A 15454-nucleotide genomic window follows, 5' to 3' on the forward strand; every position below is an offset into this window, starting at 1 on the left:
GCAGATCGCGGCTGAACGCGGTGGGAACGAACCCATCGTTGGTGGTACGCTGTCGTGATACCCGACTGCAGTAGTAGCTCGACGCGGGCATGCGAGTTAAGCGCCCATCTCTTTGATGAAGTCTTGGCTGATTGGCGGGATGGGCGCCATGCGGCCGCGCGCTCCACTGCCGCGACCATTGGGATTTGGCCGGAAATGAAAATATTGATTATCTGCAGACGGGCTACACTAGTGTACACAAGGCCGTGCCTTAGCTCATCTGCGTGCTGCTGGAGCGGGTGGGCTTGCCCGGACAACTGAAGTTGGCGTTCAAGATGCTGTAGAGGAGGTTGGGAGCTCGGGATCGCGTGATGGTTGCTGCCTTTCTGCACGCGAACCCCATCCCTTCCTTGGAAGAAGTGATCTAGATCTATGACTTTCCTAGCCTAGCTGCAATGTTACTGTGGGAGGGGGGAATCAGAACAGCTCTCAACGGACAAGAATGGATTTGTCATTGATGTGCCATTCCGACTGCTACGGATTGGGGTTCTGGTGGTGTGCAGCGGTTTCTGACATGCCCCAGTGTCTGCGCCGCATGTGGCGTGCCCGTTGGAGGAACCTTGGTCTTTCGGGCTTGCATGGCCCACGTTTCTGGTAGTTCCAGAGAACGGTGAACCGGCGCAGGATCGAGGCACCGCGGCCGCACCACGGCCGCACCGCGTCCTTGAACCAACCCACGCCGGTTAAAGTGCTCTTGAAGGCCATGCCATGCGGTTGATGAAGGCAGGAGTGCATATGACAACATGAGTGACTGCCAGACGTCGATCAGACAGCCACAGGAGACAAGTCCCATTCCCTTGGGTTCTGGTGTTAGGAAGGTCGAGCAACGATCTCCCGCGTCGCAAATAAGGATGACTTTCAACCCTCCCCCGTTTGGGTAGTTGGAACCATTGTATTTGATCCAGTGCTGCCTTTCGGGCTATGCTATTTGCCACGCCCAAAGACGCATCGTGATATCCCAAGGGGCAATGGAACAGTAAGGGGGATTTCCAAGCCGTATCAAGCCCCTGCGACGTTGGGGAGGCGATGGTTGTTATTATCCCCAGGATGGATCACGAGTTTGATCGCCCGCACATCAGCAAAAGTACGGATGAGCCCCAACTTAGGGCTTCGCGAGGAAGGAGATCCTCCACTTACCTAAATTATTGGGTCATTAAGGGGGATGGGGTTTAGGGGACTTGAAAGTCGTCCATAACGAGGGGATTCCGAGAGGCCATGGTCAGTGCGCTGCGCTCTGAAACGCTGCCGAAGGCTTAGTGGGCCTTTGAAACAAATAGGTTTCCCCTCGCTGCTCGCTTGGTGCCTTGAGCGGACGAGACTCGCTCGTCATTGCAAATTGTTCGCAACTCGACGACGTCGACGACGGTGAATTGACTTTGGCGTCTCTGACAAGTCATGCAGGGTGCGGGCAACACTGAACATCTGAGACGCCATCGAACACGAGGCCGTCATCCCATGTCTACGTCTGAGATCGACCCATGGGGTTAGATTGAAGCTCAAGGTTATCGATAGTGCTCGTCCTTGTCCTTGTCCACCCCAATCTCTATCACTAGAGCACTCTTTGGCATCGGAGTGAGATTGATGGCAGCTTGCGGAGGCGAGAAGACTTCATATTTGCACGCGTTCCGGACTAGGGCGCCAGTTGACTCTTCGCTGGTCAACGCCATCATGAATGCGAAAGCGACGAACCTCAAAAGCTTAACGACACTTGTGACATTCGCTATCCAGGACCAGAAAAGGCCGTTCCCTGATGGGGGCTCCACTTCCTGCGTACATTGTTTGCCCTCATATTGAGTTTAGATCTGAGGGGAGGACCGAGGCTTAGCACACAGAGCTCCGTGAGGCCCGTCACCGGGTTCCAAAGGCGAGGTTCCGTTGGGTCCCGAGCAAGGAACCGTTGATCATTCAGCGGAGTCCGGCGACGTCGGTCTCTATACCAGGATCAAGGCAAGGGCAAAATCGCCAAACCAACGCTGCCCCTGACAAACTTTGACGGTTCTCAAACACTGTAGTTGCACGATGCCAGTAACATCACAAATGTCACCGGCGTAGTATTGCAGATCTCCAAACAACGTGACGTGACGGCGCGCGGTTTCAGGTTCAAGATGTTGGATTGCAAAGGCTGAAAAGGAGGCGAGACACAGAAGTCTCAAAGAGGACGACGTTGGGCGTAGAGTTCTCGTCAGGAGAAGAAAAGAGTTCCAGCCGCGTCTGGATTAAAGTGCGGTTTTGCGATGTGATGACTCCTTTGGAGGGGGGAGGATCAGTGGAGCACCCTACAAGGTGCCCGTCACTGCTCCCAGGGCGAACAGTGCGCTGGTGATGCAAGGGAAACGAAACGTTCTGGATGCAGGGAGAAGAAGGCTGAGAGAATGTGACGGCAGAGACGGCCGGACGCTCTTTCGGGAAGGAGTCAAGCTGCGATGGCCGGCGACCGAGTCTTGACACCACCAGCCACACGCCTAGGAGCTTCAGGCTTCCTGTCATCGGCGGCCTTGTGATCAAGTGTATTTCGGGGCCTCTGCATCGGAGACCGACGTCCCCCAAAAATAAAGACGCACCCGTCAGAATTAGAAGCCGCTTGTTGGGCCAGTCAGCACGTGGCGGGTTGCTAACGGCCTCGGTCTCTCAAGCAGCCGTGCTATTTTGTGAGAGTGTGCTAAGCGGAAGCGTGGCAGCCGACCCCCGCCCACCGTCAGCCATTCACAGTAGCTCGAATGCGGATTAGTGGCGGGGGAGCAGAGACACACAAGGATGGAGTCGGGAGGGGTCGACTTGTCCGCTTAGCCGCGCCCACCCGCGATGGTCGAACGAACGGCTTGAGGAAAACGGAATGGTGAGGTGACATTCTTGCTCGAAGCGTTCGGATGCGACCCTGGCACAACGAGCGCCACACCGTAGAAAACCACTCGGTGGGTTGCAGAAAGGAAATGAGATATTTCCAAGACCCCGAAATGGCCCATGGGCCGAATACTGATCCCGTGCTTGCAACCATAACTCAACAGGACGGAGAAATATGTCCAAGAAGGGGTTCGACAGGATATGCATGGCGGCATGGGTAAAAGGCGATGAACAAAGTTGGCACCGTGTCGGCTATCTTGGACCAGGTGTGCTCGCTCGTCTGCTGTGCCCCCGCCAAAACTTTGGGGGAAGTGGCTCCAGTGGGCCAAGAAACGGGCAGAGACAACCAAGAGGCTTGGCTCTGGAGATCCGCGCGCTTTCATCGGCCCAAGACAAGCCCAAGAAAAACCGAGATTCATTGTCAGCGACTCGTAGGCGCATTCCCAGTATAGAAACGTGGTGGGACAACGGCTGCTGACCAGAGCAGCGCCAGTTTCGTCATTCTCCTTTGATCGAGGCGTCAGCACCCGGGTTCGGGAGATGAGGTTGCCGTGGCGTTGGTAAGTTCTGACTGTGTGGCTCTGCGGGCAGTGGGATTCTTCTGTATGTGTGTGTGGCTTTCACAGCGGAAGGATTGCTTGACAATCATCCCCAGGGCCGTCTTCTCGAAGCCCGGCGCGGCCCAGATGTCTGAAGGATGGCACGTTGGGGCCATGCTCACCGTGCAGGGACGTAGCATTCGCAGCCGTCTCCGAGGCACAGATCCCCAGAGGGCAGACAGGCCGACAACGGCTGGGAGACGGCGACGACGAAACAGAGAGCGAGGGATTCGGAGTGACAAAGGTAGGTAAATCCAGAGTACCATGTGCCCAGGGTGCAAGAACGGGCTTGTGACAAGTGATGGGCAGGGCAAGCTGCAAAAACGCCCGGCAAATAGGCCCCTCCCAGCCACTGGCGACCCCATCGGTGGTGGCTGCCTTCCGACTAGACGCGCATGGCGCCAGGCATCCTCGCAGAGCGGCGGCAGGGTTCCACCACGGTAGGTAGAGTCCCATCGGTACGTACCGCCGCGTCGATGGACCTGCCGTTTCTCCCCTCGAACACCCCCGTTCTTCGTCTCATGTCGGACCAGGAAGAGACAACCTTCTTTCACCACTCCTCTCCAGTCCAGAGTCCACAGCCACGAGCCAACCCGGATTGCCGTCCTGCTTGCGAGAAACGCTCAAAGCACAGATGCGACGAGATGGGATGGGATCATGCGGGCTGTCCCACCCCATCTCGTCCCAAAGTTACCGTACCATGCCTCGAGGTCAAAGCTAGCGTGCTCGATGGCATGGTACCGTCCTGGTGCCCATCAACACACAAACTACTTCCACCACCGACCAGGGACAACAACATGGGGCTTCCGTTCCATCCCAGAGGGTTGCGTCCGTGTTCCTCCTCGTCTGCCAAATCTTCTCATCATGACCCATCCGGATGCCATCACGGCCTCCCGTTCCAAGACCCCCTGCACTGCCTTGCATTCCGAAAAGGAAGCCTGTCTTGTCAGACCAAAACTAAGTGCGCCTCGTCGGGGTGTGCATGGATGGGTGGCAGGCGAACCCATCCTTTTCCCGCTCTCCCAGCTTCTTCTCTCGCCTCCGAGTTTCGATATAAAGCCTATCCTCCAGTTCCGTCCCGTCTCTCGTGTTCTTTCCGACCAGCCTCAAAACATAAGACATTCTCGTCTCTTCATCTCTGCTTCATCTCCTTTCCTGACTCGTTGCCTTGTTTCCGTCCACCATTTTTAAGCGGCTGTTCTATTCCGTCTTGTTTATTAGCCCGCCATCTCCCACCTGCATTAGCCCTGTCTCGGTCCAAGAAAAAAAGCCCGTCTACCTACCTACCCTACCCGCACCGCAGCAGCACCGTGTAAGCGCCGTACCTAAATCCGGCCCAAATTTGCCCACACCCGGCCCTGCCTCTAAACGGCCCGCCGCATCATATTCCTACGCTACCTGCTTATTGCTTCCACTCGAGAAATCTAAGAAAAGATCTCTGGCCTGGTGCTATATATCTTCTCGAACCCGCCCGCCTCTGTCTACACTACGTCTCCCCCACGCCTCAGAGCCAGTCAACCCCCCAGCAGCAACCAACAATGCTCGTCAAGACCTTCATCTTGCTAGCCTCCGTGGCCCTCGCCTCGGCTGCCCCAGCCAAACGTCAAGCCGGCTGCGCGAAGCCAACCCTCCCCGTCAACGGCAATGGTATGTCTCTCCTCCTCTTTTAGGCCCCACCACCACCACCACCACCTCTCCAAACGAAACCAGTCACTAACACAACCCTCCAAAAGGCGTCGAACTCCCCGCACCCCCAGCAGATGTCGTCCTGAAATACATTGCTCTCGGCCACGGCATCCAGAACTACACCTGCGCCACCTCCAACGCGACCGGTCAGGCCGTCCTGGCCCCGAGCGCCACGGGAGCCCTCGCAGGCCTCTACGACGCAAGGCCCCTCTACCCGAACTCCGGCTCGGGCTCCCTCCCATCCGTCGACGCCTTCAATGGCCTCACCTCGAGCGCCGTCTGGGGCTCCCCGCTGCCCCTGACGCCCGACGGCACTACCCGCTTCGGCGCCTCCGCAACCGCCCCGTTCCCCGCCCCGGCCGACCTGGTCCTGGCGAACATGCCGCCCCTGAAGCAGCTCGGCGTGCACTTCTTCGACGACACTGGTGTGCCCACCTTCAAGCTCGGCGAGCAGGACCTCTTCAAGGGGGCTAAGCTCAACGGCACCAAGGCGCCGGCGTCCGCGGACGCCGGCCCGGAGAAGACGGGCACCGTCGACTGGCTGCTCCTCGGCGACAAGGGCACCAGCAAGGGCCTCACCTTTGCTTACCGCGTCGTCACCGCCGGCGGCGTCGGGCACCCGTGCACCCAGGTCGGCACCCCCGACAGCGTGCCCTACGCCGCGTTCTACTGGTTCTACGGACCCAAGGCGTGAGGCGCGTCCGCTTTTTCATCCTGTTGTCCATCAAGGGAATAAACAGTCTGGCGTTCAAAAAAAGAACTATTACAATCAACTCGGGGGAGGGTTTTTTTCCCCTCGCGGAGTCAAAAGGCTTGGGGGAGGTTTCAGTCGCTCATCCCACATTTTGTAGGGATTTCACTTGCGCGCAATGTGTTTTCATTTCCATTTTCATTTTTCTCATCTTTGCATTCTCTCACTCACTCACACAAAACAATGTCGGATACAAACTCCCCCTCCCGGCGCGGACGGGGGACACGCGGCATTGAAATATCTAATGGGGGGGATTCCACGGCGGGATGGGATGCGATGTGCATAGCGGGAGAAGGAGGAGGAGAGGGCCGGCTTGGCTTACAAGATCAGTGGCCTGCCAGTCCTTTTGCCCCTGCTTCTTCTTTTGTTTCTGTATTTACTAGGCGTTACACACGGTACATAAAGAGCTCGAGTTAATTGGCGACGAATCAAAGCCAATAATATGTCCAACCTTGTCTTTCCCCTCCCCCAACATGTTCATGACAGTGCCGTGCTTGTCCCAGGGTGTCGATATGAGAACTGGGGGGTAGAGAAACTGCCACTACTCATACTCATCACCTGCGAGCCAAGCCAGCGGCGTTGTAATGGGATGGCGAAGGGAGAGAAACATGGGACGCTCTCCTGAGCATCCGAGTCGGTGGCCCGGTTCAAAAATCGCTTTACATGTCATTGAGTGTGTGTGGGAGAGAGGAAGGGAGTGAAAGAGAGAGGGGGGGAAACGCGAGGCGAAGACTAATTATGGCAACGGCCGGGGGAAGCGAGAAGGGGGGCCGAGATGGCCCGGATTCTGCATGACGTTTGTCAGACTGTGCGACGCACCTCTGTACGACGCGCCCAGCTTAACCGGCTGTTGATGCTGATGCCGATGCCGATGCTGATGTCGACGGCACACACAAAAAAACTAAAAAGAAAAAGGGAAAAGAATTACGACCAAAGGGTCGCGATTCTCAACTGAAACCCGCTTGGCCGTGACGCCGGCCCACCCACTGCATACATCCCACCGGCTAACGGGACCGAGTGGCAGAATACACGGCGGCCGACGCGCAAAAGGCCGACAGCTGTTCGGGGGTAGACCGTTACGCGCCGACTGGCTGGGCGGCCGCATTCGATTCATGATAGCATCGGGTTCGCCACGGGCATCGTAGGGAGGGAATTAGGTTAATTCGGGGACTTTCTTATTCTTCTTCTTCTTTATCCTCTTTCGTCCTCTTCGTGTTCATTCGACCCCTCGGGTGATTCAACCCCCCCATGTCTTGATGTCACTTGTCCTCCTCTTTTCTTCTCTCCTCGCACCAGAAGAATGGGCCGTCGTCCCAGGAGAAAAACCAAAACCAAAATAAAACAATGCCTGCATCTTCTAGCAACCCTAAAGCCCAATCTTCGACATGTAAAAGCGCAAAATGACATCACATCCCAAAATTCTCAAGTTGCCCGCCAATTCTCTGCAAACCAAACACCGATTTTGCTCTTTCGCTCGTACGGATTGGGCTGCGCACGCCTGTCCACGGTGGACGTGGTGGTGGGGTTGGGGTTTGTTTATCTGCGATGGTCGAGACCGCCGGCGAGATCGGCCTCCAAGCCGCCTCCCTGGCCGACGTATTCTTGCGGTCGGGGGTCCGAGGATGTCCATCCAGGGTTTCCTGAGGGAATAGGAACCTGGCCGCCATTCTGCTGTCCGACGGCCTGCGTGCCGGCCTGAGTAGCTCCGGGGACGGTGCGGACCAGCTGGCGGAAACGGTAAACCTCGTCCAAGATCATCTTGCGCATCTCGCCGACATCTTCGACAACCTCAAAGTCGAAGTTGAACGTCGTGGGGCAGTCGGGCTCGTCCGAGGCGTCGTGCCAGATGTGGAGGTAGGGGTGCTCGAGAGCCTGCTCGACGCTGATTCGGCTCGAGGGGTCGAAAGCAAGCATACGGTCGAGGAGGTCGAGGGCGTCGGGGTTGGCCTGGGGGAACAGGCTCGGGAAGGGCTTCTTGGGCATGAAGGGCAGGTTGCGGACGTATTCCTGGGCACGGGGCGAGCCGATGCGGGAAAGCGTCTCCTCGTTCGGGGTTCCGAGAATGTGCAGGATCTGGTTCAGCTGGTCGACGTAGTCGCGACCCTTGAAGAAGGGGCGGCCGCCGAGCAACTCGGCCAAGATACATCCGACGGACCAGACGTCAACTGTTGCATTGTCAGAAACCGCTTCACGACGACATTTATGGTCCTACGCGTTAGGGGGCGACATACTAGCTTTGGTGTAGCTCTGGAAGCTCAGCATAATCTCGGGGGCGCGGTACCATCTGGTGGCAACGTATTCCGTCATGTAGCCGGCATTTTCCTCGGGGTCGACGGAGAAACCACGTGCAAGACCGAAGTCGCAAATCTTAAGCTCGCAGTCGGCGTTGACGAGCAGGTTACCGGGCTTCAAATCGCGGTGCAGGACGTTGGCGGAGTGGATGTACTTGAGACCGCAGAGGATCTGGTAGATGAAGGACTGGAAGTGGGCATCGGTCAACGGTTGGCCGGATCGAATGATGGCCGCGAGGTCGCATTCCATGAGTTCTGGAGCAAAAAGGACGTGTTAGCACGGGCTAGCTCGGCCGGGACAAATGCAAGTGGTGGAGAGGCGTACCCTCGTAGAGATAGGTCTCGTTGAAGTTATCGGGTCTGGGAATGTCCATATCGTAGAGGCAAGTGATCTATTCGTGGCGGGTTGTCAGCATTCTGTCGCGGGCGTCTGAGCAGCTGAGTGGCGCTGACGCGCGGGGTTGTTGGGACAGCTTCTGCTCTCTTGGGGCGACTTACGTTGCGGTGTCCCCTGAAATGCTGGAGCAGCTTGATCTCGCGCAATGCGCGCTTGGCGAGAATCTTCTTGCTGAAGACATTTGTGACCTTCTTGATGGCGACTCCCTCCTGAGTCTGGTTGTTCACGGCGGCACTGCGTGGGGGGATCAGTCGTCAGCTTCTGGGCGGAAATGGCGGGGCAGCAGTAGCAGCAGAATGAGGGGGAAAAAGGAAAGGTCGCACGCACCAGACAATGCCGTAAGCTCCCTGACCAAGCTCCTTGGTAACGGTGTATCGCTCGTCGACGACGAAGTCCTGGTTGAAGACCTTGAAGACCTTGCGTCCCTGAAGATCAGCCATGTTTGCAAAGTTTGGTCGAGATGGCGTCGTAAGCTTTTTTTTTCTTCCTCGTCTATGTTGTTGCTGTGTTGGAGGTGTTGAGAGTCGATGGGTATCTTTTGCGAGTCAATCGAGGCAAAGGTGGGGAAGCGAGCAAGGAATGCGATGCGATGCGACAGTTGCGGAACAGACAGGGTAGCGGGATCGACAGAAAAAGAATGGCTCGTCGAGAAGCAGAGTCAACGAGAGGAGCGGGTGGTAGATATTATAGGTCCTTTCCTTCTCCGGTGGAGCAAAAGATGACAGATGACAATACAGTGTCGCTGGAACAATTCTCGTCTTTGTCCTGCGGGATGATTGTGTTGTGCGTGCGTTGGATAAGAAGGGAGAGGGTGAGCGAGCGAGAGAGAGAGAGGAGAGAGAGAGAGATGGATACTGTGTGATGGAACGGGATAGGATGGGATGGGATGGGATGGTCGGGTACCTTATGGGATGGAAGCTCGAGGCAGGAAAGAAGGCGATAAAAGGCCAAAGGCATGAGCCGAGGGGGGACAGCTGTCACACTCACATTGAAGGGGATTTGTGGATTGGCGACTGGGCTGGACTGGACCAGGCCACCCTCACGGCGGGACACTGAATCCACGTCCTTGCCTGAGTGCGGCGCGGTGAGGGGAGGTGAGGGGAGGTGGGGTTGTCACACCGACAGGGCGGCGAGTGTTTTGGCTAATTGGGTTAGCGCCTCTGCCCTATAACCTACGGCGCATTTAGTTACACTGCGCTGCATAATTCGGCATATGGCCGCTGTCAAGCAAAGAGCTCCCGTCCTCATTGTATAGAGGCTTAGGTATTGCCGTTGGCAATGTTATATCGAACAAATGTTTCTGAACCAAAAACACATGATATTGTCCTATTTGATGGCTGGTTATCTCCCTTTATTGATGACAGGTGTCTGAACCAAATAACCAAGGAGTGATGATGCTTCAATGCCGTTGTAAGAACCGGCCTGAACTGCAACTCCATGTTCTATGACGGCGTAAAGAACATGCTTTCCAGTGTTTCTAATAGTTTCAGTAGATAATCGTTATGTGCACTGTTTGACCACAGGATAATAGAAGAAGGCGGTCCAGGCCGTTGTAACAGATTGAGTGGCTAAGGTTCCACACGCCCTGAATCCTGAACTTGCACTTGTCACAAGAGGCGGTAAAGAAGGTGCGTGTACAGAGATGCTTCGGGGCAAGAACAACTGTAGCAAAGTCACATGCCAAGCTTTTGCTTCTACTCGTTGAGACTTGGAGGAGAGATGGACAACAACCTCTTCGTTGGCAATTCCTTTCCACAATAACTCCAACTAGAAGCAACAGAACGATAATATCCAAAAGATGCGCGACATAAACTTCAGGAAGGCGTTAAATGAGAAGTTTATTTAGATTCAACAAGGGACACAATAAAGTGAAGATATCCTAATGGCCAGGAGATAAAGCAGTTCCGCTGCTGAATGAGACGGGCTTTATACATCATTTTGCCAGAGGCTGATCAACACTGCAGCCCTGTTATATGAGTACTCAACTAATCAAGCCGTTTCCCTCGGACGTCAAAACCTACCTGGAGGGAGGCTAATCGCATCCGTGTATTAAACAAGAATCTTGCTGCATCTTTATCGTCACATGTCAAACCTCCAATTCTGCGTCCTCCATAGCTTCTCTCCAGGGCACAATCCTACCGCAGTAAGCTAAACTGCAGCCCTGCATTATTGCATCAATACACATACTGCCTCGTTGATGATCTGTATGTGAATTCTATCAACAAGAAACACATCTAGTCTATGGCTACATATGCGGTGATGCACAACGCGAGTTGCTTGTGGACATTGTGCTTGCATAACAAGTGGCGTGCTGAAATGGGGACCTGTCCCAGGTCAGCTCGATCTTAAAACGGCGACTGCTCAGGCCCAGCTGTCTTCAGGTGGTACCTGAGTGCCTCAGCTTCTTCTCCGTGGGAAAAGGAAGGGGGGAGCGGGGTTGGCCAGGACCAAGTTGCAAGGTACCAGGTACATGTAGCTGACGTTAGGCCGGAAGCAACTTGGCAGGAGTGCCCCCACTCTTCGCCCCCAGTCCCGCACCTGATTTGCTGGGCGGTAGCTATACGAGGCCCATGATTGGGTCGCCTTTGATGAGCTCCAGATGGCTGGGTCCAGTAACCGCTGAGAAACCGTGACCGAGGTGCAGCTCTGCAACCGCGCGACAATGGGCTGGCACTACATCACACGGGTAGCTCCAGAAAAAAAATTAAAAAAAATTAATTCCCCGGCGAGGATGAGATATGGACCCCCAGGAGCGCCGCTCCGGAAACACGCTCAATCAATTTCATCAGGTTTTCCAACGGGGGCCAGAGTTTGGCGTCCGGAGAGCGCAATCTCTCGGTCCTGGCCTGGCCTGGCCATGCCCTGCCCAGCATCGACTGCGCCGGCCCCCAACCAACACGACCGGACCATCCGCATGCTCGATTGGAACACGTCGACACAGCCGCGTGCTGCCCGTGTTCTAGCTGGGGAGCCCGGTGCAAAGTCCCGGGAACTTGAGAGTGGACGGAGCTGAGTCCTGGTAAGCCAAACCCTGCTTTTGTCAGCAAAGCTGAGGCAGTGAGCGAGCGCCGTCAAAACTCTGCCTCGAACAGCCAAGCCGCTCCTCGCCTCGCCTCGGTCTGACTGGAGGGATATCGAAAGGCGCAGTAAGACATACACACGTTGTTGCATGTTTGGTCAGATAACCACGCGATAAGCATAAGCAACAGCGTCAGCCTCTCGCACACCAAAACACACCCATTCGTAGGATCCAAAGCACGTCCCAGGCCATAGCCCCCAAGGAATCTGCGGTCAGCAGCCAGCCGTCCCCTGCCCTTCCACCCTGTTCCCAAGACCTTCCATGTCTTGTAGTTCCAGCTCTGCGTCAGCCGCCGCTACCACAACACTAGGCCCGGCCAACACGGCCACCACCGAGGTACGAAACCGCCCAAGTGTCTGTAGGGCTGAAGAACCTTGGGGGCCCAGGGCAACCCTTGGTCCTCAGCCACCTTCCTACCGGTATAGCCATCATTTTGCATTTCAGCCAGATAAATGGGCAGCACAGAGGGCGCTAGGTGTCACTTGCCCGGTCGTCCCCAATCCATCTCGCCCAGGGCAGCTAGCTAGCTGCCTGACCAGCTTTGGGTCAACATGTCCTCAGCGGCCTTCTTGGCTCCATCTTTCATCTCATGTTCTGCACCTTGCAGCTGCATCGGCCAGCGACCACACAAAATCTAATCTTCTATATGCAAGTTATCGTAGCTGCCGAATCAAACCAAGACACACCGATATGTCCCATGCCTGCCTGTAAATCTGCAATGCAGCAATGCTCATCTCATCAATGAACGCGGCCCGCCCTGTACTTCTAGTGACATGCATCATGTCCGTCCGTGGCGCGGGCAAGATTCTACACCGACGACAAAGATTTTTGCAGCGGCAATTAATTTCCCGCTGTGGCGGATGCCGCCCGCTATCAAACGTGTTCCACGGCCCGCCACGAGCTGCCCCTCCCTGCTTCACTGCTTCACTGCGCCAACGTTCTCGGCCGCCCTCGTACTTCCTCTTCCTCACGCCTTCGGGTCGATGTTAGGGAAGACGTCCTGCAGGAAGTTGCCGGAGAAGCGCGTGCACTGCTCGTAGGCCTTGGAGAAGCCCTCGCTGCCGCCGTAGTACGGATCCTCCACGACCTCTGGCCTGCGCCCTCCCGAGTACTCGCCAAACAGCATAACCTTGGCTTTCGAGTCCGGGTTTCCTCGTTGCTGTAGGCTCTGGAGGTCTCGCAGGTTCGACCGGTCCATGGCAAAGATGTAATCGAACTTGTTAAAGTCGGATGGCTGCACCTGTTCATTGTAGAGACGCGGGTTAGCGACTGACGGGCTTCGCGGACGCGTCTGCGGGCATGGGGAGGGTGGCCCGCGGCATCAGCGTACCTTGCGACCAGCGTGCCTGTAGTCCGTGATGCCGTGATCCGCAAGCGTCGCCATGGTGCGGGAGTCTGGAGGGTCGCCGACGTGGTACGCGGCTGTTGCTTCATGGTCAGCCACTGCGCGACGATGAGGGTTTATTTATCATGACGTATCCGCCGTACCTGTGCCGCAAGAATCCACCTTTGCGATGAGGCCCTTGTACGGCGGCTTCTGCGCAATGCTGCGAAACACGCCCTCGGCCATTGTCGAGCGGCAGATGTTGCCGAGGCAGACGAAGAGAACTGACACTGGCTGTTCCGTCATTTTTGAAGCGCTGGTCGGGTTGGGATGCGAGAGAGAGTTGGCGCGTTGCGAAAGTTGGCTTTATCCAGGCGTCAACTGCCCCGCGGCCGCTAATCTAGCATGGAGGGGCAGTAGCACCGTAAGATCTCGCCACCAACGCACGGTATGCACTGTAGATGGGGCCACCTGCACGTGAGTGTCGTCACCAGCCCGATGGAATGCCTCCCTCCGATGCTGCTGTTTTCAGTCTGCATGTTCAACTTCCCTTTTCAGTGAGATCTATCCATGAGGCCCTTTAACTTCTTTCAGTTTCATAGGGTCCTCCTGAATTGCATCGACGTATGAACGTCGCTTCCGTATTCCTCCTCAGACCTGGGTTGGGTCTCAATCCCAGCAGCCAGAGGTCCGCAATTGAGGACTCGTTCCATGCCCTTCGCTCTGCCCCAACTCCAGCTGAACAGATTTGCCGCGGCATAACACGACACCAAATCGAGATCTTCGGGTTTAATCAGAATACGGATCGCTGAAATTTGAACAGCGCTTTCAAAGCCCTGCTCGTTGGTGGAATGGCGACCCCAACGGCGATGGCTAGCCACTTCCATGACACCAGAGAGACGCATTCTTACTGGGGACACAATGGAAAGTCAGGATAGAAGAGCCATACATACCGTCCGTCGTATAGTCAGATTTCAATATTCAACGGATGGCTTACCCCTAGAACTATCACCGATGACCTTATGACCTTACACCATCCTGCGGGAGGGAAGCCGACGGGTACACACCGCAGCCCTGGAATGTCGGACGCCCAATTTGGTCGCTGTCATCCGCACCCGGATTTCTGTGGCGGGCACCATTCGGCAAAAATGTGCAGTCTCAAGGTTACAAACCTGGCATGGCTTGCCCGAGTGAAAAGGGGCTGCGTTTGGAGCGACGCCGTAGGACACCTTGCCGAAGCCAAACAAAGCGAAGAAATGCTCCTACTGCGTCGGCACTCTAGCATCTAGAGCCCACCACGTGACGTCCGATCAATGCCTTCGGATTTGCTAATCTACTCGTCAAAGTGGCCTGCGATATTCCGTTTGCGTCCTTCTTCCCCAGCTTTTTGCATGGTAACCAACTGGTATCGGCATCCGCCAAGCCCACCGCTATTTCCACTAGCCGCCCTTACCCGGAAGATCGGTAAAGGTAGCGTCAGCGAACTTGGATGCCGTCAGCCTGGCTGTGGTTTTGGCAATGGCAGTGTAATTTTGACGAACCAACAGGAGACTTACAAGGTTACCTCTTCACCCGAGCAATATCGTGTTGGATACAATGGCTTTCACCCACGTGGCGCCGCGCCCTTTCCTTCTTGGTGCGACCTGCGACCCTTCCATGCTACACTGACTTTGGATGAGGGTGAATTGACCCATATAAAGCAATCACCGTCAAGTTGAGTACGAGAGAACAATACCGCCGAGGCAATTCGTCCGTTACACTTGGCATTCTAAACCGATGCTTGGAGGTAGAACGACGCTAAAAACCGCGGAACTATTGAAATCCTGCCAAGGATATACCAAATTCGACAGCCAATAGACCCAGATGGCACGGTCAGACTTTTGCGGCTGGTGTTCCGTCCTCACTTGAGCACAGTCGCTCTTTTGTGGCCATCAAGGATCAAAGGCAGTATAACACCTTCTCATTTGCCTTCTTGGCCTTCTAACCTATTTGGATGAGTTACCTTCCACCGGCCTGCCGGTATGGTGGTTACGGTTACTCTATCGGAGATTAACAGCTGGTTCGTCTGTGCAACGAGCGATGGATGAGGGGATCATCCCACCCACCTACCCATAGCTTGTTATCCTATCATCAGGGCAATTAAGGTACGGGAAGCGACGGGTACACGGACCACACTACGTGAGAGCAGACGACGACCAATGCAGGTGCTTCCATTACGTTCCGTGCGTCTGTCTGACTTGTCGGGTGATGGTTATGATTGGCTAACCAACTTTCTGGCATGCCAGTTGACAGGGGGACTTTGGGGAACTTACATGATGCAGGATGAGCTTAATCAATCCACCATGGATTCTCATTCCTGAGAGTGCAGAGCCAATTCGCCAACGTCAAAAACAACTTTGACCACTGACCAGGACAAAGACACAAAAAAGTTGATCACCAGGAAGATA

At 55.6% G+C, this 15454-nt stretch overlaps 3 protein-coding genes across 3 annotated transcripts; 1 reads left to right on the forward strand and 2 right to left on the reverse strand.

Moving 5' to 3' along the window:
- Positions 1 to 5017: 5017 nt before the first annotated feature.
- EsH8_V_000174 (uncharacterized protein) lies at positions 5018 to 5859 on the forward strand (the record flags this gene model as incomplete). Its single annotated transcript, XM_083272690.1, has 2 exons — positions 5018 to 5126; positions 5213 to 5859. The coding sequence occupies 2 exons, from the start codon at positions 5018 to 5020 to the stop codon at positions 5857 to 5859; spliced, it is 756 nt and encodes a 251-aa protein (XP_083125405.1).
- A 1593-nt stretch (positions 5860 to 7452) lies between these two features.
- EsH8_V_000175 (mitogen-activated serine/threonine-protein kinase SLT2) lies at positions 7453 to 9044 on the reverse strand (the record flags this gene model as incomplete). Its single annotated transcript, XM_083272691.1, has 5 exons — positions 7453 to 8081; positions 8148 to 8462; positions 8533 to 8599; positions 8706 to 8838; positions 8932 to 9044. 5 exons carry the CDS (start codon positions 9042 to 9044, stop codon positions 7453 to 7455), a joined length of 1257 nt encoding a protein of 418 aa, XP_083125406.1.
- A 3606-nt stretch (positions 9045 to 12650) lies between these two features.
- EsH8_V_000176 (tyrosine protein phosphatase LTP1) lies at positions 12651 to 13313 on the reverse strand (the record flags this gene model as incomplete). Its single annotated transcript, XM_083272692.1, has 3 exons — positions 12651 to 12923; positions 13014 to 13105; positions 13172 to 13313. 3 exons carry the CDS (start codon positions 13311 to 13313, stop codon positions 12651 to 12653), a joined length of 507 nt encoding a protein of 168 aa, XP_083125407.1.
- Between the last annotated feature and the right edge of the window lie 2141 nt (positions 13314 to 15454).

The sequence above is a fragment of the Colletotrichum jinshuiense genome, chromosome 5, assembly GCF_051148585.1.
Source record: "Colletotrichum jinshuiense chromosome 5, complete sequence".
Classification (NCBI taxonomy): domain Eukaryota; kingdom Fungi; phylum Ascomycota; class Sordariomycetes; order Glomerellales; family Glomerellaceae; genus Colletotrichum; species Colletotrichum jinshuiense.